At 45.5% G+C, this 26,404-nt stretch overlaps 1 protein-coding gene across 1 annotated transcript; it reads left to right on the plus strand.

Moving 5' to 3' along the window:
- Nucleotides 1–6,962: 6,962 nt before the first annotated feature.
- LOC120305031 lies at nt 6,963–24,390 on the plus strand. Its single transcript, XM_039336340.1, has 3 exons — nt 6,963–7,192; nt 8,921–9,442; nt 24,280–24,390. The coding sequence occupies exons 1-3, from the start codon at nt 7,073–7,075 to the stop codon at nt 24,388–24,390; spliced, it is 753 nt and encodes a 250-aa protein (XP_039192274.1). The 5' UTR covers nt 6,963–7,072.
- The last annotated feature ends 2,014 nt before the right edge of the window (nt 24,391–26,404 follow it).

A 26,404-nucleotide genomic window follows, 5' to 3' on the forward strand; every position in this document is an offset into this window, starting at 1 on the left:
ACTGAACTGCCTTTCTCTCAAAGGATGACCCAATGAATCATAGAGTTATCTGGTTTATTCTACTATTATTAAATACATCAATTTGCTAGAGTTTTATTTAACAGACAATGTTTGAAATATTTGACTCTGGCTAGGATTGCCCCTGTACAATCTATCTTACTATCTTTCCCTCTACAAAACAATGTAACTCAGGGGTCCGTATGAAACTGTCAGCAAAACAAGAGGAGGATGGAATGACCAGACCCTAAACCAAATCACTGATCAAAGAAAGAGATTTTTATGACCTTATGAAAGGTCAGATTTCTCCCAAGGACAAAAGGAGCTCATTTCAGATTCACAAGACTGTACAAAAAGATCCCAAACTAGCAGAGGTGAACTTTGAGAAATGAAGGCCTCCTAGTATTGTGGGAAGACACTGGAAGGGAATTGGGAGAATTGAAGCACCAGCACCCGTGGCTTTAACTGAGTTCAGGCCTCAAGCTGTTGATTCATACATACATACATATGTACCAGCAGGGAACTATCTTTATTCCAAGAGAATATTTTGCAAAGAGACTTAAACAATGAATACCAGAAACGTGGAAGTGACTCTTTGTATTCCTTCCACATTGTGTGGCCCCACTAATTCTTTTCCTTCCTGGAATTGCAGGGAAGATCAGCTTTGAAGGAAAAGAAATTTCTGGTAATCAAAGAAGAAGAGGGAAGTGGGAATGAGGGAAGAAACTCTCTCATTGAAGTCAGGACCACCAGGAACTGTTTTTCTTGAGGCGGCCCATCCCACATTAAGATGGAGTCACTGGAGAATATTCATCAACGTTTTCAACGGCAGGAATTCCTGAAAAGAGTGGCAGGGCTTCCAGCAGCACTGCCTCCATTGGCGGACGATGCCATAGGTTTCCAGATCCCCTGGGGAAAGACAAGGAGGAGAGTTCTGAAGAGGCCAGAAGGGGGAAAATCTATGCTCCAAAGAGATCCGAACATCACTTGGACAGGCAGGGAAAAGCTGGATGGAAGTGAAAATGGGAAGAGACTCTGGGGGAAGTTGATGTCATGGCTGCCATTCTGCCAGCTTCTCAATGCATCTTGCCAGCCTGACATTTGTAATGGGGGAGGGAGACGATTGGAATGTGTACGATGGGAAGGGTGGGATTTTGGGAGCCAAGCTGTGCCAATCAAAAATGAGTGCACCAAGCCAAGCCAAGGCCAAAGGAAAGAATGTGAAGGGCACCAGCGTGAGGTCCCAAACAACCTAGGCACTGCTAATTGGACAGTGACTGATAAAAGGGGGAAAGCCATGGGGAAAAGAAAATTAAGAATATCTTTTGTGTGCCAAATCGCCAGATTCCGCTTTGCTACTTCTGTAACCATTTTAACCTGCAGTATACTTTTGGAAAGAAAAAGCCCAGGAGTCTTGCTTTACTAAGAGAAGTGGGATGATGACAGTTGATTTAGAGCAGTGGTTCTCAACCTTTTTAATGTCGCGACCCCCACCCGGTCGTAAGTCGAGGACTACTCAACTGGTGCAGCACCGTTTGCAGAATGGGACTTTTGGCGGGCTCAGCAGGGCAGAGACAGCCTGGACAATTCCGATTGGCTTTTGAAAGCCAATAGAATTAGACTCTATTCAAGAGAGTCTATTCTATTGGCTTTCAAAAGCCAATAGAATAAAAGGGAGTAGCACAGCTAAGGAAAAGGGGGAAAAAATGGCGGACTGCGTTGTTTGGTGACCCCCGTGAAATGGTCGTTCGACCCCAAATGGGGTCCTGACCCACAGGTTGAGAACCACTGATCTAGAGAGCCAGGGGCTTCTGCACCTCAGGCAATTGGGCTCCCAGGGTGTTGAGGCGCACCAAGAGGTATCCAGCCCCTAAAGGCTGAAAAAGGGGGTAAGGAGGCGGGAGGCAACATGAGGGCATTGCAAAAAGCCACAAAAATTACTAGCCTGTGAAAAAGTGTTGCAACTAACTCTAACTAGTTGCTAGCCAGCTATACAGTTGCAGGAATCATAGTTTCAGTTTTAATCCCTCTGAAAAATATAGCATATAGATACTGGGATTTTTGTAATTACTAAAACCTGGAGTTTGTGCAGAATTCTATTCTATTCGGCTTGCTATGGCGATCAGACAGCTGCCCAAAGGAGAATATTTAGAAAAGCAGAAAAGTACGGTAGAGTTTTCAGATACAGGTAGTCCAGGGGTGGGCAACCTTGGCTCTTTTATGACTCGTGGACTTCAACTCCCAGAATTCCTGAGCCAGCCATGCTGAGGGAAAAGGGAGAGGTTTCCAAGCTGAGCCATGCTGGCTCAGGAATTCTGGGAGCTGAAGTCCTGGAGTCTTAAATTAGCCAAGGTTGAGGAGCCCTGATATAGGGCAGGGGTGGGGAACCTTGGCTCTTTTATGACTCGTGGACTTCAACTCCCAGAATTCCTGAGCCAGTCGTGCTGAGGGGAAAGGGAGAGATTTCCAAGCTGAGCCATGCTGGCTCAGGAATTCTGGGAGTTGAAGTCCACGAGTCATAAAAGAGCCAAGGTTGCCTACCTCTGAGGTAGTCCTTGACTTATGACTCCAATTGAGCCAAAATTTTCTTTTGCTAAGTGAGACAGTTGTTAAGTGAATTTTGCCCCATTCTACGACCTTTCTTGATCCGTTTGTGAAGTGAATCTCTGCAGTTGTTAAGTTAATAGGATGGTTGTTAAATGAATTTTGGCTTCCAATATTGACTTTGCTTGTCAGAAGGTCGCAAAAGGGGATCACATGACACCAGGACCCTGCAACCGTCATAAATAGGAACTAGTTGCCAAGAGTCTGAATTTTGATCATGTGACCGTTGGGATGCCATTAACAGTCATAAGCGTGGAAAAACAGTCGTAAGTCCCATTTTTCAGTGCCACTGTAACTTTGAATGGTCACTGTCGTGAACTGTCGTAAGTTGAGGATTACCTGTATTCTGTTTAGATTAGTATCGCTTGATAAGGGAAAAAATGAACCAAGAAGGCAACTTTGACTTTTGTTTTAGAATATAAAAGTTTTTTGAATGACAAAGAAATAATCAGAGCTGCTGGTCGGTTGTTTCAATAAGAAGCAAATCTTTTCTCTCTCATATTGATCTAATGCAGGGTAGGCAACCTTGGCTATGTTGGGGAACATTGCATTAGATCAGAGGCAGGCAACCTTGTCTCTTTTCTGACTCGTGGACTTCAACTCCCAGAATTCCTGAGCCAGCCACGCTGAGGGGAAAGGGAGAGGTTTCCAAGCTGAGCCATGCTGACTCAGGAATTCTGGGAGTTGAAGTCCACGAGTCATAAAAGAGCCAAGGTTGCCTACCCCTGATCTAATGCAATGTTCCCCAACATCTGCCTTTCAGATATTCTCATTATCCTCACCCTGCAGTAGATTCAAATGTGCCCAGGTTAAGAACCACTGCTCTAGGCTACCATAAACACCCAGAATCATTGGGATTTAATTGACTTATACAGTGAATACATAATTTTATTGGTTGGTTGCATATTCAATCAGATATTTAGACTGTATTTGGTATTTGTGTCCTCCTGTCCGGTCTTTCCCAAGGGCCTGGGATAGACAAGTTGTAGCTTAATGTTACAGCTTTCATAACAAGATGTAGGCATTTCCAAGTAAAGCTGCCTTTTGCAATTGACTTAAGGGGATTTTGTCAATACTGATGTGTTCCAGTGGTGCTCCAGTTGTTTTAGGATTGCACCCAAGGCAATTATTGGTATTAGTACCTACAATAATAGGTACTTTACAGCAAAATCTGTAAACTTCACTATGGTATTTCTCTACATTGAGTAGTGTCAAAACTTTCCATCTCTAGGCATACAGTAATCTCATCACAGTAATCGTATTGAAATAATCTATTGAAATAATCTGCCACGGCATTTTTCTGACTGTTTATCCATTAATCCTAACAGGAAAAGTGCCGCTGGCTTCAATATTCATCTTTAAAACATTCTGTATTAAAGATTGTATTTGAATTCAAATTTTTAAGCTTTTTTACATGACAACCAAGCGCGATAAAATGTTGTTCATATTTGAAGTGCCTTTGTATATTCTAGAATAGATAATTTCTCTGGCATCATGTATCCACAATAGTTCATCATAGAAAATCTATTTGAAGTCATAACCCAATGTATATTTTTATACAATGTATATTTTTAACTACATAATTTCCTACTCATCCATCTAAATATTACTGTGTAATCCAAATTTTTGGCACACTTTTACCAGGCGTTCTTTAACCTGTTCAGGTTAAATTTCAGGAAGGCTTTGTTCACTTTGGCAACTCCATGTTCATCACCATACACCACTGAACTTCAAATTCTGGCTAACTTTGCTCCTTATCATAAGCCAGTGGTGGCGAACCTATGGCACGTGTGCCAGAGGCGGCACTCAGAGCCCTCTCTGTGGGCACACCCACCACCGCTGCTGCCAGCAGTTTGCGCAGGTCCATTAGGCTGCCGCTGCCACCTGAAGCAGCAGCCCCACCCAACACAAAAGAAGTGAAGCGGCCAGCTAGCAAGCTCGAGTAGAGGTGGTAGAGCACGTACACACCCAGCAAGCCAAAGGCCACCCTGAGCAGGGAAAGCTGGATCCCCATTGGCACCATGGTCCCCCAGTCCCAGCTACGATTGCGTGCCTCCCCATTATGCTGGGCCTCCTGCCTACTGCCCCACAGACTCCCTGGATCTCCCCCAACCCTGCCCGGCTCCCACAGACGTCTCCCCCATGAGCAACATCGAGGTGGCCATGCCCAACTGCACCCATGCCCACCCAGTGGGCCACGCCCCATGCATCCCCTGAGGGCACCACAATGCTGATGCAGGCCTGGCACTTTGCGATAAATAAGAGGGTTTGGGGTTGTGGTTTGGGCACTCGGTCTCTAAAAGGTTCGCCATCACTGCTATAAGCCTTTAATCTTTCAGATAACTGAAAATGGAAAACCATTGACAACAGTATCCTCAGATGTTTCAGTTTCATTTTTGGACTTTGTGCTTGTGGTGGAAAAAAAAATGAAACTTTGACTTTGGGTTTTGCTGATTAGATAGGTTTGCTGTTATAGTAGTGGCTAGTATATATTGTTATATAAAAGTAAAACAAAATGAGGTTTCATGTTATTACCATATTCTACTGCAGTGTTTCCCAAACTTGACAATTTTAAGGCATGAGGACTTCAACTCCCAGAATTCCACAGCCAGCAACGCTGGCTGTGGAATTCTGGGAGTTGAAGTCCACATGCCTTAAAATTGTCAAGTTTGGGAAACACTGTTCTACTGCACTCAAAGGAGTCGGAAGCCAAAGCCTTTTCTTTCTTTTTCCCCTCTTCCATGCACTTCTTTATCTTCCCCTTCTCCCTCCCTATTTTCCCATTATCTTTATTTTTCTTCGTATGTTTTGTATTTTATATTATGATAAACCAATATATCAGCAAGTGTTGTGGGCCCAATTGGCAAAAGAAAGCTCAGGACTGTATAGGTTGGAAACATGCGGAAGAGGCCTTCATCCTGCAGTGAATAGACAATGGTTAAAATGATGATTGATGATGATGGTGATGCCCTTAAATAGGTGAGATAGAATAGAAATTAGAATAGAATAGAAACTAGAATAGAAACTAATAATAATAAAGTTGGAAGGGACCTTGGAGGTCATCGAGTCCAACCCCTGCTACACCCTACACCATTTCAGACAAATGGCTGTCCGGTCTCTTCTTAAAAACTTCCAGTGTTGGAGCATTCACCGCTTCTGGAGGCAGGCTGTTCCACTGATTAATTGTTCTCACTGTCAGGAAGTTTCTCCTTAGTTCTAGGTTGCTTCTCTCCTTGACTAGTTTCCATCTGTCGCTTCTTGTCCTGCCCTCAGGCGCTTTGGAGAATGGAATGGAATAGAATAGAATAGAATAGAATAGAATAGAATAGAATAGAATAGAATAGAATAGAATAGAATAGAAGAGCAGAATTGAAAGGGACCTTATAGGTCATACAGTCCAACCCCTACTTAAGCAGGAGATCCTATACCAGGGGTGTCAAGCTCACCATGGGACTTTTCCCCCATTGCCGAAGCTGGGGTGGGTGTGGTTTCGGCATGACGCATCCGGCCGGAAAGCAGTTTGACACCCCTGCCCTATACCATTTCTGACAGATGGCTGCCCAGTCTCTTCTTAAAAACTTCCAGTGATGAAGCACCCACAACATGGGGAAGGCGAGCTGTTCCATTGTTCTCAGTGTCAGGAAATTTCTCCTTATTTCCAGGTTGAATCTCTCCTGGATCAAGTTTCCATCCGTTGTTCCTTGTCTGGCCTTCGGGCGCTTTGGAAAATAGGCTGACCCCCCCCCTCCTCTCTGTGACAGCCCCTCAAATACAGGAACACTGCTATTGTGTCACCCTTGGTCCTTCCCTTCACTAGCCTGCTCCCTAGGTGTCAGATAGGCAGGATAGGGACCTTCAGCCGCCAGGCCTCTCTCTCTGTTGCTAGTAAGGTAGAATAATGTAGAACAGTGTTTCTCAACCAATGCTGGCTGTGGAATTCTGGGAGTTGAAGTCCACATGCCTTAAAATTGTCCAGGTTGAGAAACACTGATGTAGAATAATGTGGAATAATAATAATAATGAAAAATCACTAAAATAATGATGTGCTGTGTTAGCAATACGTGACTAACCAAATGCGCATTGCCTTCAGATACAACGTATGTAGCAGATTCTCCATTGTGTGCCCCTGAGAAATGAATCTAATGTATTACAGTATAGATTTCTACGTGTGTTCCTTTGTTCCTGAGAAAGGGAAAGTATAAAACTGTAGTTTGAACCCGCCCTCGGGGTTCAGAATTGCTTGTCTTCATTGCATCTGAACCTGCGCAACAAATCTCTCTGCTAAAAACCCTCTGGAAGTCCTAAAAGGCCTTTCGTTTTCCACAAGACTAGCAAGCAATGGATTTATCTCCCAACAGGCTCTCTCAAGCACCAACCCTCCCCAGCTTAACCTGTGCAAAGGCAACCTGAGCTCCGCCTCCGAGAGGCGCCCTGGCCTGGCCTCTTTCTCTCCCCCCCCCCCAGTCCGGAGATGGGCGGAGAGGCTGCGGCCCCATCTGGGAGGGAGGAGCGTGGCGAGCAGATCGGGGCGAGGAGGGGCGCTGCTGCCTGGCAGGCAGGCAGGCAAGATCGGGGCTTCCCGGGGAAGAAGGTAGGGGCCCCCCTCCGGATCGGGGAGCCGCTGGAGCAGCCGCGGGCGGGGGAGGGGATCTCGTTTTGGTTTGCCTTCTCCGCTCCTACCCCCCCCCCCCGCACGTGCATGGCAGCCCGGAGGCTTCGCCCTTTGCCCCGCAGGTGCAGTTCAAGAGGCCTTTTTTGCACTTATTTTGGGGGTGGGGTGGTGGGGGAGAGAGAAATCCCTCCTGGATCGGAGATCTCGGACTCTTGATCCCCTCCCCCCGATTCTTTGGATCCGACTGTGGCTTTTTTGAATGGGGGAAAGCTGGAACTTCTCGCGATGGTCTTGCGCCTTTGCCCGTTTTCACCAATCCCGGTTCGCGGAGTTGCATGCGGGGCAACGCGGGGGGAGAGCGGCCGGGGTGGCAGCAGGCCCCGTCGGTTGGCGGCTTGAGACGAGCCCCGGGGGAGCCTTTGTAGTGTCGTGGAGGTCGCCCCTCCCTCAATTGATCAGAGCAATCGTTGTTCGGTCACTATCAGGATGTATCAATTTGCTAGATCGCTGTTTAGTGCCTGACTGTCGGGCAGATTTTTCCAGCAGAGGACGACATGCCTCCTTTAACAACTGCCTCGTTGTAGTGACCATTCTGGGGGGGCGAGGGGAAATAAATCATCTCTCTTGTCATTCACGATCTTTGCAGCCTTCCCTCCGGCACATGTTTGGTATTATATCGTCGATTTGTAGCCCCTCCATTTCATCCATTCACAATCAATTTAAAAACAAAACAAATCAGTCAGTGGCAGAATCTGCAATTCAGCCCCTGTAAGAGCCCCCCCCCAATGCCGGACCCTCATTTAAGAGTTTCCTAAATGCCCAGAGAGTCAGGACCAATTGGGGGGGGGGAATAATGCTTAGGGCAGCCACCATTCAAAGTTAGGACAGTGGGAAAAGAAAACCAGTTTTGTGACCAAGTCTTGCGTTTTTTGTGACTAAATTCTCCCATTTACGACTATCGCAGCGTCCCACAATCACATAGTGGCCCCTTCTGTCTTTTCACACCAGCCCACAACAAGCTGGCAGTCAAATTGTGATCTTGCGCTTAGCAACCTGCCATTTCTCTTTAACAATGGAAGGGAAGTGACATCATCACTCTGTCATGGGCATGTGATTTCTTTATTTTTTCTGCTTAGTGCCCACAATGCTTAGCAACTGAGTTACTAGTCTGAACTGTGGTTGCTAAGCAAGGACTTATCTGTGTGTATCTGCGATATATGAAATAATTTAACTTGGCTGTTCACTTGCAACTAAGCAAGAGTAGGGTGGAATGACCAGGCCCTAAACTAAAGGGCTAATTAAAGAAAGAGGTTTTTAATACTCCTTTGAAAGGCCAGTTTTCCCCAGAGATAAAGGGGGGTTCATTTTACGCTCAGAGGATCTTGTACATAAAGACACCAAACTAGCAGAGCCCAATCCTAAGCAAGGGAAGCCTGAGGACTGTGGGGAAAGAGAAAAGCCAAGTGACATTGGAGGAAGACTGGGATAATTGAAGTATCAGCCTCCATGGCTTCAACTGAGCCTAGACTCCAGGTTATTTATTTATACATACCATCAGGGAAAATTTATTCTAATGAGAATCTTTTGCAAATTTTAAAGAACTAATGAATATTGGAGATATAGAAGAAGATCCTTCTATTCCTGACACATTGTGTGGCCTTCATTAATATTTCCTTCTTCTTTGCCTTTTCCCTTCCGGAACTGCAGGGAGGAACAACGATGGCAGAACAGAGGCTTGTGGTACCCAGAGAAGCGGGGACTGAGAATGAGGGGAGAGACCCTGTCATTGTTCAAGTCAGGACCACGGGGGACTGCTTGACCAGCAACGGCCCATCCCACGTTAAGCTGGAGTCACAGGAGGAAATCCACCAATGCTGGGACTCTCATCTGCAGAACTTCCTGAAAAGGGTGGCTGAGCTTCCCTCAGCATTGCCTCCCTTGGAGGAAGATGCCACAGACCCCCAGGCCCCCCTGGGGAGAGACAAAGAGGATCTGCAGGAGGAGAATTCTGGGTGGTCCAGAGGGGAACCCATGCTCCAAATGGATCCGAACATCAGTGGGAAAGCCTGGATGGACAGGGAAAAGCTGGATTTCTGCATGAAAGTGCAAGTGGAAGAGACTTTGAAGGAAGTTGATCTGGGAAGCCAGTGGCCTCTACAGCTCAGGCAGTTCGGTCCCCAGGATGCTCAACAGCACCAGGAGGTATCCAATCCCGAAAAAGAGGGAAAGGTGGGGCGGGGGGAAAATATGTGGGGGGGTTTTTGCAAAAAGCCATCAAAATTACTAACCTGTGAAATTTGTTACTAGCCATCTGAAGTAGCAGAGTTTAGAGTTTGCATTTCAGTTTTGTTTGCAAGAGCCTGTATGAAAACGTGATTAGCATAACAGTCTCAGAGCATAAAATACTGGGGTTCCTTTAAGGAGATTGTGGGGGGTTCTATTCATCTATGGCAGGGATAGGCAACCTCGGCTCTTTTATGACTCATGGACTTCAACTCCCAGAATTCCTGACTCAGGAATTCTGGGAGTTGAAGTCCATGAGTCATAAAAGAGCCGAGGTTGCCTATCCCTGATCTATGGGGACTGGACAGTTTATCCAAAGGGGAATATTATGTGGCAGATGATTTGGGAGTGGATCCAGAGGATGAGAAAGGTAAAAGAGGACGGTAGGATTTTTAGATGTTCCTGTTTGGTAATATTGCCTGAGAACCAAAAAAAAATTAAATTATAAAAATGCAATATTCCCTTTGTTATAGAACAGACATGTCAAACACAAGGTCCGGGGGCCGGATGCAGCCCGCGAAGTGGTTTCATGTGGCCTGCGAAGCCATCCTGGAAACAGTGAGGGAACGGCCCCCGCTGCCTTGGCCCTGGCCAGGGCCAGCTGGGAGCCAATGTACAATTTTGTGATGGCCATCTTGGCACTTGCCCTGGTGGACCATGCCTTGGCACTTGCCCTGGTCCCACCCCCTTCTGCCAGAGACCCTCAGATCTGTCCCACTCCTGCCCAGGCCCCCATAGGCATCCTTGACACGAATGATGTAGAACTGGCCATGCCCACCCAGTAGGCTGCATCCACTTTGCCCCCCCCCGGTTACCCCCACAGTGCTGATGCAGCCCTCAGTGAAATTGAGTTTGACACCCCTGTTATAGAACATAAAATTGTTTTGGATGACCTGTTTGTTTATTTGTTGAATGTATTGGCTGCCTCTCTCACTGTGGGGCTTACCTTAGGTGGCTTACATCAATAAAAACAGAAAAATGAAGTGTAAATGTAACAGTAGCAAAATAACAAAACAATAAAATAAACAATGAAATAAACAATGAACATATAGTAATGTGAGATTAAAAGATGGACGAGGGGAAGCAGGCAATGCAGACGGAGGAGCTGGGGTTTGCTATCAATCTAGTACAGGGATAGACAACCTTAGCTCTTTTATGACTCATGGACTTCAACTCCCAGAATTCCTGAGCCAGCTGTGCTGAGGGGAAAGGGAGAGGTTTCCAAGCTGAGCTATGCTGGCTCAGGAATTCTGGGAGTTGAAGTCCACGAGTCATAAAAGAGCCAAGGTTGCCTACACCTGGTCTATGTTATCTTCTTGCAGCAATTAAGGTGGTCCACCGTTACTTCAGTTTTGCTATCTGTTGCTGTTTTCTCAGTTTTGGCTTTGCATGCATTTGTTCTTAAGGCTTGGTCTTGTGCTGCCAGAATTAGCCCCTCGGTTTTTTTGTTCAATTTTCCTGACTTAGCCGTTATTAGCTCTTACTGTTATTCGCTTTGTCTGCTTTTTCTTTTTATGTACTGGCCATGTAATAATTTGCCTCTTTTTCATTCTTCATTTGGTTTTTCTTATAAGTGAGCTTGATCTCTCCAGTTTACTACACGGTTTACTGGCTTCAGTGCCTCTTCTTCCATGTCCTTTAGATATTTATTTATTTATTTATTTATGAGACTTATATACCGCTTTAAGTGCAAGCACTCTCTAAGCGGTGTACACCAGTAAGCAATATATATATATATATTTACATTGCCCCCAACAATCTGGGTCCTAATTTTACCTACCTCGGAAGGATGGAAGGCTGAGTCAACCTTGAGCCGGTGAGATTTGAACCGCTGACCTGCTGAACACAGTCAGCTAAAGTGGCCTGCAGTACTGCATTCTAACTGCTGCGCCACCTCGGCTCTGTATTGGATATTCTTCCAATCTCCTTTTTTCTTTTTCAACTGTCTGGTCTACTTGCAACAATCCATGCCCACCTATTTTCCTTGATAAGTAGAATCTGTCAATATTGCTGCGTGGATGAAGGGCATGATTCATTGTCATTATTTTTCTGGTCTTACTATCCAGGGCTTTTACTTCCGCCTGAGTCCAGTCCAGTCCAGTCTTCCAGCTGTGTATCTAATGACTGGAATGACCCAGGTGTTAATTGCCTTGATGGTACTTCTTCACTTTAGTGATGTGTTCATTTCTAACCTTCTGCTTGACTTCACTGGGTTTGATGTTGTGAGCTTGGAGGATATCCAGGTATTTGCAGTGATCTTCTTCATCTAGATCAGGGGTCTTCAAACTTGGCCCTTTTATGACTTGGGGACTTCCAGAACTCTTCAGCTAGGCACGCTCCAGGAGTTGAAGTCCACAAGTCATAAATTAAAAGAGCCAAGTTGAAGAACCCGGATCTAGACTCTTGTTGGGATAGCCTGGCAGTAGTAATAGTAGTAAAGTTGGAAGGGACCTGGAGTCATCTAGTCCAACCCCATGCTCAGCAGAAAACCCTCACCATTTCAGACAAAGGGCTGTCCAGTCTCTTCTTTTTTTTTTAAACATTCCGTGTTTGGAGCATTACTGCTTCTGGAGGCAGGCTGTTCCACTGATTAATTGTCTCACTGTCAGAAGTTTCTCCTTAGTTCTAGGTTTGTTCTCTCCTTGATTAGTTTCCACCCATTGCTTCTTGTCCTTCCTTAGGTGCTTCGGAAAACAGCTTTAATCCCTCTTCTTATGGGCCCCTGAGATATTGGAATGATGCTATATGTCCCCCTTGTCCCTCTCTTCGTTTTAAACTAGACATACCAATGCAGCAACCGCTCCTTCTATGTTCTGATGTTTGATTTATCAGTATTCTGAAAGACGAATCAGTGCAATGACAAAACAGCATGGTGATAGCAAGGTCTCTTGAAAGAGTCTTCTCTTGATATTAACTGTACCAGTTTATCACATGACCCGCAAAGTGTCTTCATTGTCGCAATTGAATTTGCACAAAGCTTCTGATGTTTCTACTGATGCCAGGCACTGGATTATTCAATCAATTGGCAGGAGGTCAAAATGCCTCTTGTAATCAGTCAATCGTCATTCAAATTTTTTGACTTTCCTCTATTGCAGTTTTCAAGAATATCTTGTCAATTAGGGTCTGAATTTGCTGTTTCTGTGCTGTTGGGTTGGTTTCCTCTCCCCTCAGAGGAAGAGGCTATCTTAGCTCAGCAGCTGTGGGCGCACTCAGCATCATAACAGTTAGCAATTTGAAAGTTGTTAGTTTGCCGTATTATACCCAAAAATAACACCCACCCTGGAAAATAAGCTTAGCCTGAATTTTTGGGGGGGTGGGCTTAATACTAAGCCCTACCCCAAAATAAGCCGGGGGTGGGCGTGGCCAGCACAAGAGGTGGCAAGGGCCGATAGTGTCCAGCAGCAACTGCGCCGGGGCTCCTTGGGGCAGCCGCAATAAGTCGAGCGTGGAGGCAGAGGAGGGCAGAGGCAGGCGATCGGATGTGCTGGAGTTCCTGGCTCATGGGAGGCGTGTGTGAGGCTGCATGGCGGCACTGGTAGCAGGTAGGGCAGAGGAACACGGTGGGGGGACCGCAGGAAAATTTCCGGTGCCGGCTGTGAGGCAAGCCAAGAGGATAGGGGAATGGATGATGGGCATTGTGACGGGATCGCCTGCCTTTCCCCCCATGCCTCTGCCTCCAACCTGCTGCCAGTGCCACTGTGCAAGCCTGCTGCAAGCTACGGCGGAGAGACAGGCAATCCGGATAATATGCCTCCTCCTCTCACCCATGCTCTGCCTCTGCTGTTCTGCGCACACTTTCACCCAGAGGGAGACTCGAAGCTTTGTTAGTTGGCAAAGTCGGGTCCAACCCATCGCGAACCCCATGGACAAATGTTCCTCTCCAAGCCTTGCTGTCCTCTACCATCTTCTGGAGTCCATTTAAGCTCACGCTTACTGCTCAGTGATTCCATCCAGCCATCTCATTCTCTGTCCTCCTTTCTTCTATTGTTTACCCTCAATCTTTCCCAGCATCAGGCCCTTCTCAAGATGAGTCCTTCCTTCTCATTAGGTGGCCAAAGTAATGAGTTTCAACTTCAGAATCTAGCCTCAAAGGAGCAGTTGGGTGTTGATTCTCGTCTAGGACTGACCGGTTGATCGGCTTGCAGTCCAAGGGATTCGCAGGAGTCTCTCAGCACCATAGTTCAAAGGCCAATTCTTTGGCGTCAGCCTTTCTTGGGTTCCAACTTTCACAGCCAACATTGCAGCCGGGAAAACCATGGATTGTTATATGCACTTTTCTTGGCAGGGTGAGGTCCTGATTTTAGTATGCTATCTAGATTTTGCCATAGCTTTCATCCCAGGCGCAAAGCGGTCTTTTAATTTCTTGGCTGCAGTCCTGTCTGAGGGATTTGGAGCCCAGGAAGATAAAATCTGTCACTAACAATTGCCCATTTTCCCCAAGCACCCCATTTGCAAGTGACAAAGGCTTCCAGTTCCCGTCATTTCTCTGTCTGGCGAAAAAAGTGTGTCTGCCCGGGAAGCCCTGTAAGCCACTCGGCTGTGAGCAAGAGATGGTAGGATTGAGAGGGGCGGGCGCAAAATAAGACATCCCCGAAAATTTATTTATTTTATTTTAGAGACTTATATACCGCTTTAGTGCAAGAACTCTCTAAGCGGGTGTACACCAGTAAGGCAATGTATATATATATATATTGACATTGCCCCCAACAATTGGGTCTCAACTTAATGGGTCTTTGGCTTAAAAAAAATTATAAGACCCTGTTTATTTTGGGGGAAAACACGGTAAAAATAGATATTAGGCCTTAGTTGCCTGTGCCCCCCCCCCCCCCCCGGTCCTTTTTATTGGACTTTCTTATTAGGTAGGTTTTACCCAGATGTTAACCAATCCTGCAATTTACTGCCTTGGACTTTCTTGTTCGAACTGTGTTTTAGCCACGAAATGGGTGTCGGGGACCAGTCACATGTTTTCAACAAACATGGGTTCATCTCCATCTGACGCTGACCAACTTCCTTGGTATTTCCTGCCCATTCTCCACCTTTTCGGCTGTTGTTAAAAGTTCTTTCATTCAGCTTTCTTTATTCCTATCCAAATCTCCCTTTAGCAACTGTGTTCTTGATTATATTCTTTGGGTGTCCCATATCGCCTGACAGAGCGGTTTTGTTCAGGTTTTGTTGACTATATTCAATGCCTACAAAAGGTTGTGTGGGTTCTACAACACTGGAGGATTTTAAGAAAGAGATTGGACAAACCCATTTTGTCTGAAATAGCAGGAGCTTGGGATTAGAAGAAAGCCAAGGTCCCTTCCAATACTCTGTACTTCTGTCTCTTCATTTGATTGGATTGCTAGAAACTTCTTGGTCTTCTTCTTTCTCCTCCTCCTCCTACTACTCCTTCTAATACTTCTTTTCCTCCCTCTTCTCTTCTTCTTATTCTCTTCTTTCTTTTATTCTTATTCTTATCTCTCTTCTTTTCTTATTCTTCTCTATACTTTTTATTCTTCGCCTCTATTCTTCTCCTCCTACTCATCTCCCTGCCTACTCATTCTCATTCTTCCCTCTCCTCCTTTCTTCTTCTCCTCCCCTACCCTCCCATTCTTCTTCTTCTCCTCACCCATCCCCCCCCCCAATTCTCCTCCTCACTCTCCTCAACCTACTCCCTACTCCTTATCTCTGCTCACCCCTCCCCCTCTTCTTCATTCTTCTTCCTTCTTCTTATTCTTCTTCTTCTTCTTCTATTCTTATTCTTATTCTTCTTATTCTTTTATTCTTCTTTTCTTCTCCTCACTCCTCCTCCTTCTCTTCTCATCTCCTCCTTCTTCTTTCCTCCCCCTCCACTACCCTTCTTCTATTCACTACACCTCCCCTCCTCCCTACCCTTATAATCCTCCTCCATCATCATCCTCCTCATCATTCTTATGATCCCCCTTCGCTTTCTCTTCTTTTTTCTTCTTTTATTCTTCTTCTTCTTCTTCCTTTCATTCTTCTTCTTCTTCTCTTCTTTTCTCCTCATCCTCCTCCTTCTCCTTCTCCTCCCCCTCCCCTTATGCCTTATGCTTCTCTCCTCCCCCTCCAACCCCCACACCACCCCCCCCTCCCCCCACACCCCCTACCCTTCTCTCTTCACTCCTCATCTCCTCATTATCCTCCTCCTTACGTCGTCTTCTGGCCTCCCCGCTCCCATCCCCGTCGTATTCTTCTCCTAACCTCCCCTAAATCCCCTTCTCCTACTCCTCTACCTCCTCTCCTTCTTCTGATCCCCATCCCTCCCCCTCTTCTTTCTTCTCTTTTCTTCTTCTTCTCTTCTTCTCTTCTTCTTCTCTTCTTCTCTTATTTTCTTTTCCTTTTCGTCTTCTTCTTCTCTCTCTTCTTCTTCTCCTCCTCCTCCTCCTTCCTCCTCCTCTCCATCCAAAGGGTTAGATAGTGTGAGTGAGCATGTTGTCAAGAGCCCACCTTTGTTCTTGCAATCTTCACAAGAAGGTCCTCAACATTCAGCATAATATAGTTCAAAAGATTGGGTTTCACAAGTTATGGGAAACCCCCTTTCTGCTTAGTAACCACAGTCCGCTCCTTAGCTAGGAAGCGAATGGTTGCTAAATAACAATGGGATCAAGAGATGCTGCAAAGATCCCGGCAGCTGCCGTTTCATTCAGACAAACTTTTCTCATGCAGCCGTTTACCAGGCATTACTCTCCCTCCAGGTGTAGTTGTCAGGCACATTTTGAAACCTGGTCATAAGTGCATACATTGGTGGTTACAATTATTAGTGTTTGTTCTTACTGTCTGTTTGCGGAGTGATAAGGTGATTCCTATTTGAGGCAGTCCTACATCAGGGTCACTACCTCCATACGGCAATTTACTGCGGAGGCAAAGCGATCACTCCTTCTTATAAATCACAACCATAAGCCTAACTCCAGTTTCACAAGCCCACAATATATGGCTCTTCATTTGGATGCTACCTAGGTGAGCAACAATTTCGCAAATATCACAGTAATAAGCAGTATAAAAAACATAATTGGAGGATGACATGTCTGCATCTGAACATTAATTTAGCAAAGCAGTGCATTCTTTTAGACCTTTGAGGCGTATCTCTCAATTCCACATGTTGGTATTACCGGTACACATATAACCTGCTTTCATTTCACTTGCTTATTTACTTGTTTTCTGGTGCATTTATATTCCTATACAAGATGTCTTCAAGAGGAAAAAGCTCCAGGTACACGAAGGAAGTAAAGACAAGCAAAGGAAAGTATCATTCTCAATTTGAAGATGGAAGATCATCAAAGATGTACGAGGACGGGAAGGAAAGTGACAATATAGCTCAAGAGGAAAGCCTGGCCACTCCCCATATCCGCCATTTTGAAGGAAGACAAGGAACGGATCAAAGAGGCCATGAAAGGAATCATCGGAATGACCACAGCAAATAGGAAGCAAAAACACCTCGTCAACGAAAGGGAAAAAACTCCTTATCCTCTGGATTCGAAGATTCAGATACAGAGAGGTTGCGGTTGAGGGCCTCTTCCTCATCAGAACCAAGGCCGCAGCATTTTTCCACGTGAAGGAGGAACAGCGGGCGCGGGTGCACGGAGACATTCACGGCCAAGCCTCGGATGGTTTATGCGGTTTCGCAACGAGTCATTACCAGAAAAACACACAGATCCGGCCTCAAGCTGACAAGAAGCTGCCAAACAGTTCTCGGATGAGCTCGATAAGTCGTAACGAAGAGAACTATTTCGACGAGCAGAAGATATTCCGGTGGAAGAAAACTGGCGTTGTATGAAAAAGATGCCGGAGCGACATACCTCAACAGAGAAGCCCAAGCCATGCCTGGGGCAAAGCCTTAAGGATAGAGTAACCTTTGCTATTGGGTGGAAATGTCGTGGATTCAAGCTAAAGCCTTTTCCTGATCTCAAATCAGATCACGCCTATATGTTTGAAACGTAAGCAAGTGACCGATGCCCGTTTATTACCGGTTTGATGGAAGCGCTGGATGACACCGTCCTCTTAGGAATTGGTTTACGAAATTGTTTCATACCCCCCCCCAGGTAAAGGAATATTTGGCACCGAAGCGAATAAGTTTAAAATTCTACTGCTCCTAGACAAGCACTGGACACCCTTGCATCTTGACAGTATCCACCCTAACTATCCAAGTAGTTTATCTGCCCCCAAATACCACGCTCCTCTTACACCCTGTGGGCCAGGAGCTATCTCGGCATTCAAGATGTACTATTTGCATGCCATATTGGCCAAAGCTTTAGCCGCACTGGAAGACAACAGGGTAATTTGCGGAGTTTTGGAATAGCACAATATCCTGCATTGTATCGAAAACGTTGCTGCAGCCTGGGCAGGACGTTAGCGTGGAATGCAGCAAGGGTTTTGGAAAAAATGCTTTAAAATGATTTTGCTGCCCTTCTCGATAATTCTGTAGGATTGGACAAACCCCAAATTTTGGATGAGATAAGTCAGAAAATTTTGAAGCTCGTGAATTCCCGATTTAGAGGTTGATGCTAAAGATGTAAAGAAATGGATAGGTTAGCAGAGGGAGGAGCTTTCCAACGAAGATTTGGTGGAACTAAAGGAAGAATGGTAGCCCAGAGGTGTGTGAGGAAGAAGTAGAAAAGAGAAAGAGAGGAGGAGAGAAACAGAAAGCGAAAGCAAAAGAAAAAGTTGTAGAAATCTCAAGCCCAAAAGTTCAGTCTGAAAAGATTGGCAGGCGTTTTTCGGGTGTTACAAAGTTTTATCATGTTTGAAACGTATGGATCCAGATGTTGCCGAAACGTTTTAGAAAGGTTCACTGGGAAATGACGTGTGAAATCAAACTTAAAGTGTTACCGCGAAATATATGAAGGGAAAAAGAAAGAAAGGAATGACAAAGACCCCCCCCCCGAAGCGGCTTCCTGAAGGAAGCTGCTCCTTCCCCCGATCCACTTCCCTTCCTTTGCCATTCCCGTCTAAAGGAATACAACACCCAGCTCTCAGCCGTCACCAGCTACGCAGCCAGTTCTTGCTGTGGATCCTGAAACGCAGAAAGAAAACTATGAATATTTTCAAGGATTATATCCAATTGATGTTACAGGTACGTAATTGTTAAATCTGATTTGTTCAGGTTGGGGGGGGGGGTCTTCATTTAGCAACGACTCATTTAACAAGCGAGTTGCAGTGGTGATGAAAAAATAGTGTTACAAAAACAATGGTTTGTACCTAGGACAGTGATGGCCACAAACCTTTTAGAGGACGAGTGCCCCAAAAAACCGGCCCTGCCCACCCATGCCTGTTCCGCACCTCGCCGCCCACTCTGCAACGCTTTCGCCCGCCCCTCACCCCCCGCAGGGGCACCCAACGCCTCACAGCCTGCCGCAAATCGCACAGGTGGCCTAGCCGTGCCATGGCAGCCATGACTCTGACCCGCGCCCTTACAGCAATTCACTGCAGCCAAATAGGGGAACGAGGGTGGGATTGGAGTTTGTTCTGGCTGCCAGGCCTTGGCTGCACTATCCGCACGAGCAAACGCTTGGGGTGACTCTCCCTCCCGGGGGTGCTGGGAGGACGGGGCCAGGGTGGGAGGCGAGGTTGGGTGCCCACGAGATGGCTCTGATGCCGCCTCTTATGACCACGCATGCCATAAGTTCGCCACCACTGACCTGGATTTCACAGATCTGAAACAAAGAAAATCGGTAGTACGAGGCCCAGTGCTCACCATCCCGCTTCAGCTTTTTTGTTTTTTGTTGCTTTACAAAGCGCAAGGTCACAAATCAAGGATTACCTGTGAAGCAAGATTACTTTTTATTACATGAAGCAGGTAACGGTGGTTGCTAAACGGAAGCTGCTGCAAAAACAAAAGGCCTACAGAGTCCTGGACTTACGACAAGGGGGTTTGCTTAGCGACGGTTCAAAGTTACAACGGCGCTGGAAAAGTGAACTTGGGGACTATTTATCACACTTACACGGACATTTGCAGCATCCCCAGGGTCCCACGTCGATCAAAATTAACGATGCTTGGCAAACTGGGCTTGTATTTATGACGGTTGCCGTGGTCCCAGGGAGGGTCACGTGACCCCTCTTTTGCGACCTACTGACAAAGCAAAAAGTCAATGGGAAGGACAAACCACTCAACAGCCGGTTCCTAATTGACAAACTGCATGATTCACTTAAGCAGCATGTAGCAAGGAAGGTCATAAACTGGGACAAAATTACTTAACAAAGTGTCTCAACCAAATAATATTGTGCTAAATTGTCGTATGTCTAGACTTACCTCTGCCTGTAAGATCCTACCGACAATTGCGTTATCACGACCTTGTTGCTGCCCCAATTATAGTCGCTTGCATTTTTTTAAAATCGGAAATGATATTATTACCTCTAATCTGGCTACTTAGCATAAAATACAATAGTCCTCCAGTAGGGGATGGCAGTGGGACCATAAATTTTCCGTCCCTAAGTGATGCTCTTGTAAAATGTTCCCATAAACAACATCGCTTGTGATAACAGTCTTGGTAATCCCGCTGCCATTATAACCAGAGACTGTATGGTCACTCAGAGAGGACTTCGGGCAACAGGACAGATGGTGAGAGCTGCAAAGGGTAGATGAGTCCCCTAGGTCAGAGGGTCCCCGAACCTTTTGGGCACCAGGGGACAGTGCCATGAAGAAAGGTTTTTCTGTGGACCAGCGAGGGTGTGGTTTTGAATACTGCCTGCATAACGAGGAAGAGTTGTTGCTTGTTTTTGCGGCCCATTGTTGGCATGTGCGGACCGGATTGCCCGGTCCATGGATGGGGGCTGGGACCCCTGCCATCAGTGGAGCTGGTGGACCAAAGGCATGGCTGGCAGGAGCCACAGGCGGGCCGCTGGGGGTTCTTGAACAAACACTATAGTAGTGGTGGGCGAACCTATGGGCACGGGTGGCCAGAGGCCGGCACTCAGAGTGCTCTCTGTGGGCACGCGCGCCGCACCCCAGTCTGGCCTTCAGCTGGGTTTATAAAACCTTTTCGCGCTTTTTTTTCCTTCCCATTTAGGCCTCCGCTGCGTGTGCAAAAAAAAAAAAAAAAAAAGGTTCAGTCAATCAGTCAATTCAACTTTACGGGTGAAAAAAAAAATCTGCAAAGTTGGGGAACTGATGATTGAAACTTTTTAGTACCACCACCCAGTCTGCCGTTACCAAGCAGCCACGGCAGCCAATAGGCCAAACCCACCTGGCACCGACGATGCATAGTGGGTTTTTGGGTTGCAGTTTGGGCATTCGGTCTCTAAAAAGGTCGCCATCACTGCACTAAGAATGTGGTGGATTGTGATGATGTTATGAAGTGTGGGCAGGGGTGGGGGGAGGAGCTTATAGGGAGAGGCTGATGGTGAGGAGCACAACAGAGTATTCAGATCTCTGGGCTGTTTTACTCGTAGTTGCAGTATTTCGCAACCTGACAATTTTAAGGCATGTGGACTTCAACTCACGAATGCACAGCCAGCATTTGCTGGCGTGGAATTCTGGGAGTGAAAGTCCACATGCCTTAAAATTGTCAAGGTTTGAGAAACACTGCAGTCCCAGTAGCAGAGCTTACAAGAATGCTGCGAAATTTCTGTCAACTCCCTCACTGATTAGCTTTCCGAAGCTGTTGGGTAGGGTTTTCAGTGGCGTGAACATGATGGTGCCCCTCCATCGTCATAATCTACATTAATCACAATCTCGTGACTACAACAGACGTTTGCTGACTCCTGGAACTTTTGAGCAAGGTTGTAATCCCCCCATTCCAGCACCGTCATACTTGAAAGGCAAGGTAGCCTTTGAGTAGCCGCGAGGCGAGGACTCCTCAATATTCCCTCGCTGATCTTCCCTTTAACCTTTTTGTTCCATAATAATAATAATAATAATATAATGCCTTGGTAAGGCACACTTGGAATACTGCATCAGTTTGGTTTTTAAAAAACCAAAGGGATGTAAAAGAGAGGTGAGATTCTAGAACAGTGGTTCTAACTGTTGGGTGGGACCCATTGGGGCGAACGACATTTCACGGGGTCACAAAAACATAGGCTGTCACCATTTTTTCCCCTTTTCTTGGCCATGGCCCTGGCACCGTTGATATATAAGTGGTTGGGGGGGTCACACAACATGGGGAACTTCTATTATGGGGCGCTGGCATGAGAAGGTTAGAACCACTGCCTAGAAAGAGTACAGAGAAGGCAACAAGATGATTAGGGGACTGGAGGCTAACACATATAAGGAACGGTTGCTGGGAATGGGCTGTCTAGTAATGAAGAGGAGGGGATACATGATAGCAGTGTTCAGTATCTCAGGGCTGCCTAAAGAAGAGGGAATCAAGCTATCTCCAAAGCATCTGAAGGCAGTACAAGAAGCAACAGATGGAATACTAATCAAGGAGGAGAAGCAACCTAGAAATAAGGAGAAACTTCCGAGAGTGATAACAAATAATCAGTGGAACAATGGCCTCAGAAGCAATGAATGCGCCAACACTGAAGTTTGTAAGAAGAGACTGGACAGCATTTGTCCGAAATGGTATAGGGTTTCCGCCTGAGCAGGGGGTTGGACTAGATGACTCCAAGATCCCTTCAACTTTACTATTATTATTATTATTATTATTCATTATATTATTATTATTATATTAGTACTTCTACTTCTTCAAGTTCTTAGCATGGAGGAGGAAAAGACTTTATTAGACAGGCAAATGTACCTACTAATTATTCTGACTTCGCAGAGATTTTGATTTGGCAATTCAGGACTTCACCATTGGCTCAGAAAGTAGTATGGTTTCTGCCATTTAAATGCCCCAAATAGATCCATCTCCCCCAACTTGTTGAGTGCTGCAAAATCAGGAGGGAGGGAGAGCGGCCCGGTGCAAACTCATGCAGGATTTCTTTAAATTGAATCAACTTACCTTTTTTCCCCTCCAGGGGGTTCCCCCCCCAAAAATACAATGCTAAAACATCCCAAATTGGAAGAGAAGAAGAAGCCTTGAGATGGTGAAGGTGAAGATTCCCTGGACATAAAAGCAAGAGATGGATGGGAGAGGACCAGTTCCCTAGTAAGGATGCAGCGTGTCAATCATTGCAAATGTTTCTGGGGTGCTTTGAGCCAATGGGATCTCTGCTCCGTTTTTGAAAACCAGGGACAGGTGACAGAATCTGCAGACTAGTTTTGGTGCGCACAGCTTCGATCAGGTGATCAGCAAAGCTGAGGAAAGAGGGACAGTCCCAGTTCCCATTACAGAATTTGGGTTCATAAAATTCTTTGGTCGAAAAAGATTAGGTTGCGCGTGGGTAGGAAGACCTGACTGCTGGAAAACCTAGAGACCTGCCCAGTGAGAATGTAATATTGGACCAGGTACCCCCATGTTCCTTATACTGTCAGGTGAATCAATAATGTAATAGAACCAGGGCTAGGGCAACCTAGGCTCTTTTAGGCTCGTGGACTTCAACTCCCGAATTTCCTGAGCCAAGCATGGCTCAGCTTGGAAACATCTCCCTTTCCCCCTCAGCATGGCTGGCTCAGGAATTCTGGAGTTGAAGTCACCAGTCATAAAAGAGCAAGGTTGCCAACCTGTAAGACTATGAGCCATCGTGTGAGTATTAGTGAAAATACAGTGGACGACTTTTGCATGTAAACTAGATCTGTAACTAATCACCATACGGAGGATAGAACATATATTAAGGAGGCCATGGAAGTCCAAAAATTTGGTCAGGGTAGGAATGACAAAGTTAGCACCCCACGACACAACCTATTTAATTTTGCCTGGCTTAACAAAGGGGAACTTCCCACCCTTCTGGCCCACTCTTTATCGATCTTATTGGCACAGATGGTCAGGAATGAAGGATTCTGGAACTGAAGTTGGCATCTAGGGAAGGCCGAAGCATAGCTGTAATGTGGTAGGATGGATTGGAAGAATGTTGCATAGGACCCACCAATGATCGGTTTCACAATGTTAATGACGAGACCATTCATTGTATATAGTAGAATATGGTTCAGAACATGTTCTACTAGAACAAGCTCAGGGTGTAGGCAACCTTGGGGCTCTTTTCTGATCATGGACTTGCACATTCCCAGCATTCATGAGCCAGCCATGCTGAGGGAAAGGGAAAGGTTCCCAGCTGAGCCATGCGCGGCTCGGACTTCTGGGAATTGAAGTCCACGAATCCTAAAAGAGCCGATCGTTGCCTACCCCTGGGTTAGTCCTAGAAGAGTCTTCTTGATGATGGGGTCCCCCCAAACCAGGGGCTTCAGGTAGATGCTGGCATGGCATCAAATGAGGATGCTTGAATTTGGGATTTCTTAGGTCAAATGGGAGGGGGACGACTTGACCTGTGAGGAGACCCTCCAACACTAGAATTCGTAGCAGAAGTTGTTTGAAGTAGAATTTATTGTTGGGGACAATTAGACATAACAATAAATGCTTTTCTGTTTCTCTCAGAATATGACATATGACAGATGCAGAAGAAGAAGACCTTCCAGGTGAGAAGATCTGAAGAAATAAGACATTTGCAAGAGTTTGGAATGAGTCAAAAGATTATTTTTCTGGGGTTCTGGGATTCAAGGAAAGCCAATAAATCCAGTGGGAGACAAAGGCACTCATGAAAGAAAGCCAGTGAAGCTTTTCTGTCGGACAAAGGTGATCAAAGCTCAAATGAAGCCAATTTTTCAGTTTGGGAAAAAGGCGGGAATTAAGAGGAGCCTGAGATAGCGTGCAACCCTCACTGTTCCAAATACTCCACATGTGCAATCAAAGGATAACCTGCATAAATATCCCTGTGAGAAAATTCACAGCAAACCCTCTTTTATTCAACAGGGGAACACTCCCTCTGCAAGAGAAAACTGTATTTGCTCAGAGTATGGGGAATTGGGTTGGAAAACAAAGCTGATGAAGCACATGAGAATCCACACAGCAGAGAAGTCATAAAAGTCCAAATTCCAGCAAAGGTGTTCAATGCAAAATCTGAATAAACACAAGAAGTCCCATCTAGGAGAAAAAGCCATACAAATGCAACGAATGTGAAAAAGCTTTTGCAGGGCAATAGGGGATTCTGGTCAAGCCCCTGAGGATCCACAGGGGAGAAAAGCCATACAAATGCTCTAATTGTGGCAAAAGCTGCATTGATCAAGATGCCGTCATCAAACACAAGAGGGACATACAGAAGAGAAGCCCCATGAATGCCAAATCCAGCTTGGTGGCCCACTAACAGATTCATATAATCACACGAACGCTCAGTGTGTGAAAAAGTTTCTGTAATTTTTCCATATTTCATAAACACGTGAAAATCCATCTATGAGGAACAGTCTAGCTGGCAGGATTGGTGTTCATTTTAAACAGGCAGCTTCAGGGGGACAATATTAGCAGACGGTTGAGAGCCGAGCTCAAGAGGCATTGGTGGTTTCTAAAAAATATTGACACATTAAAATGTTTTTAAAATAGACTTGTTTCACATTGAAGTTCTTCGTTCAAGTCTTGGGATCGCCAGCAGGTTAGAAGTGACCCTTTTGTGCAGTCTTGGTAATTACTGTCAGCTGGGATGGGCAGAACTGAATAGATCAGTGGGTTGATATCTGCAAAGGTTATTGCTCTGTGCTGTTTTGGCGCCTTCCTGAATATATTTGGCCTCCACAGAGGTTTTGGGAATGGAGCTGCAACCTGACACCTTACAGTAAAACCTATTCAGTAGGGAAGATTTGGGTAGCAAAGAAAAAGGGATTTTTCTGGAATTGCCCTCATAGGTCCGCACATACTCCTCACCCTTATAGTTTTATCAAAGCCTGCTTGGTTCTCTCTCCTGTGATTAGATAAATGAATCCTGTGGTTAAAATACCATTTCAAAATACCAGAGTCATTTGAGAGTCAGGTGGCATACACACAACATACAAATTTAATGAGTAATAATGCTCTTATTTGCTGATATTTTTAAAGAATTTATATGACTGCTCCTCTCATAAAAACAACTCTGAATGGCAAGAATGCAATCTAAATAAAACAATTTAGATTGATAAACTACACCAGTGTTTCTTAATCCCGGCAAATTGAAGATGTGTGGACTTCAACTCCCAGAACTCCCCGGAATTTGCTTGTTCAGGCAAAAAGAGAGGTGAACTGAGACTGAATGTGCATCATGTTTCCATTCTCCCAGATTAGAGTCTTAAAAATTTGATTCCCTTACCCACAAGATCCTTGAAACTTTTAGGGTGGTCTTGATTGACAGGAAGATTCTTAAGATGTGATGGGCCTATAAACCAGGCCAGACTTCACTGCTGTGCTTGCCATCTTGACTTTATTGATCACACTCTGCGGACATCCCGTTCTTCGATGAAAAAGCAGTCTTAATAAACTAAAAAATGTCTAAAATGAAACCAAGGGTTTGCTTTAAGAGCAAAATTTGTTAAACGTTAAAATGTTGGAAACAGACCTAGAACCATGAATATAGGAAAATATTTTGTTATTTGCTGGGAAAATATTTTGTTCTTTTGCTGCACTGAGTTTGTAGAAAATAATGTATAAAAATAAAATTATCATTACTGCTGTTTGAGAGGTGCACACATTCATTCTCTTCCTCCTCAGTTCCCGTTTATTTATTTTTTCCTGACGTAACCCTCTGAATGGCTCAATCTGCAAATTCTGCACAGATGAAAACTCAGGTTGATTTTGGCGGGATTGAGAAAATAACCATAATGACTTGGCTTAATACGAGGATGGGAAACCACCAAGAAACCCTTTAGAAGAGGCATCACGTAGGAAACCAATAGAAGCTTCTCTTCCTTTGCACTGTCAAGGAAACAAGGTGGACTTACTTATCAATCAGAATAGAGCTGGAAGGGACCTTGGAGGTCTTCTAGTCCAACCCCACCCCCGCTCAAGTAGTTTTTGTTGGTGATAAACAGATACAAGTGAATTCGCCAGATTCTTGGAGAAGTCCATCAATAGGTAA

The sequence above is a fragment of the Crotalus tigris genome, unplaced genomic scaffold (genome assembly GCF_016545835.1).
Source record: "Crotalus tigris isolate CLP2741 ecotype Arizona unplaced genomic scaffold, ASM1654583v1 scf7180000017666.379230911805:20528666, whole genome shotgun sequence".
NCBI lineage: Eukaryota > Metazoa > Chordata > Lepidosauria > Squamata > Viperidae > Crotalus > Crotalus tigris.

Bases quoted from the DNA above. Each gene is read 5' to 3' on its own strand.
- LOC120305031 (XM_039336340.1), top strand. From the start codon at position 7,073: ATGGGCGGAGAGGCTGCGGCCCCATCTGGGAGGGAGGAGCGTGGCGAG. The intron at 7,193-8,920 runs GTAGGGGCCCCC...CCGGAACTGCAG, and splicing joins GGGGCTTCCCGGGGAAGAAG to GGAGGAACAACGATGGCAGA. The intron at 9,443-24,279 runs GTGGGGCGGGGG...TTTATTCAACAG, and splicing joins ATCCCGAAAAAGAGGGAAAG to GGGAACACTCCCTCTGCAAG.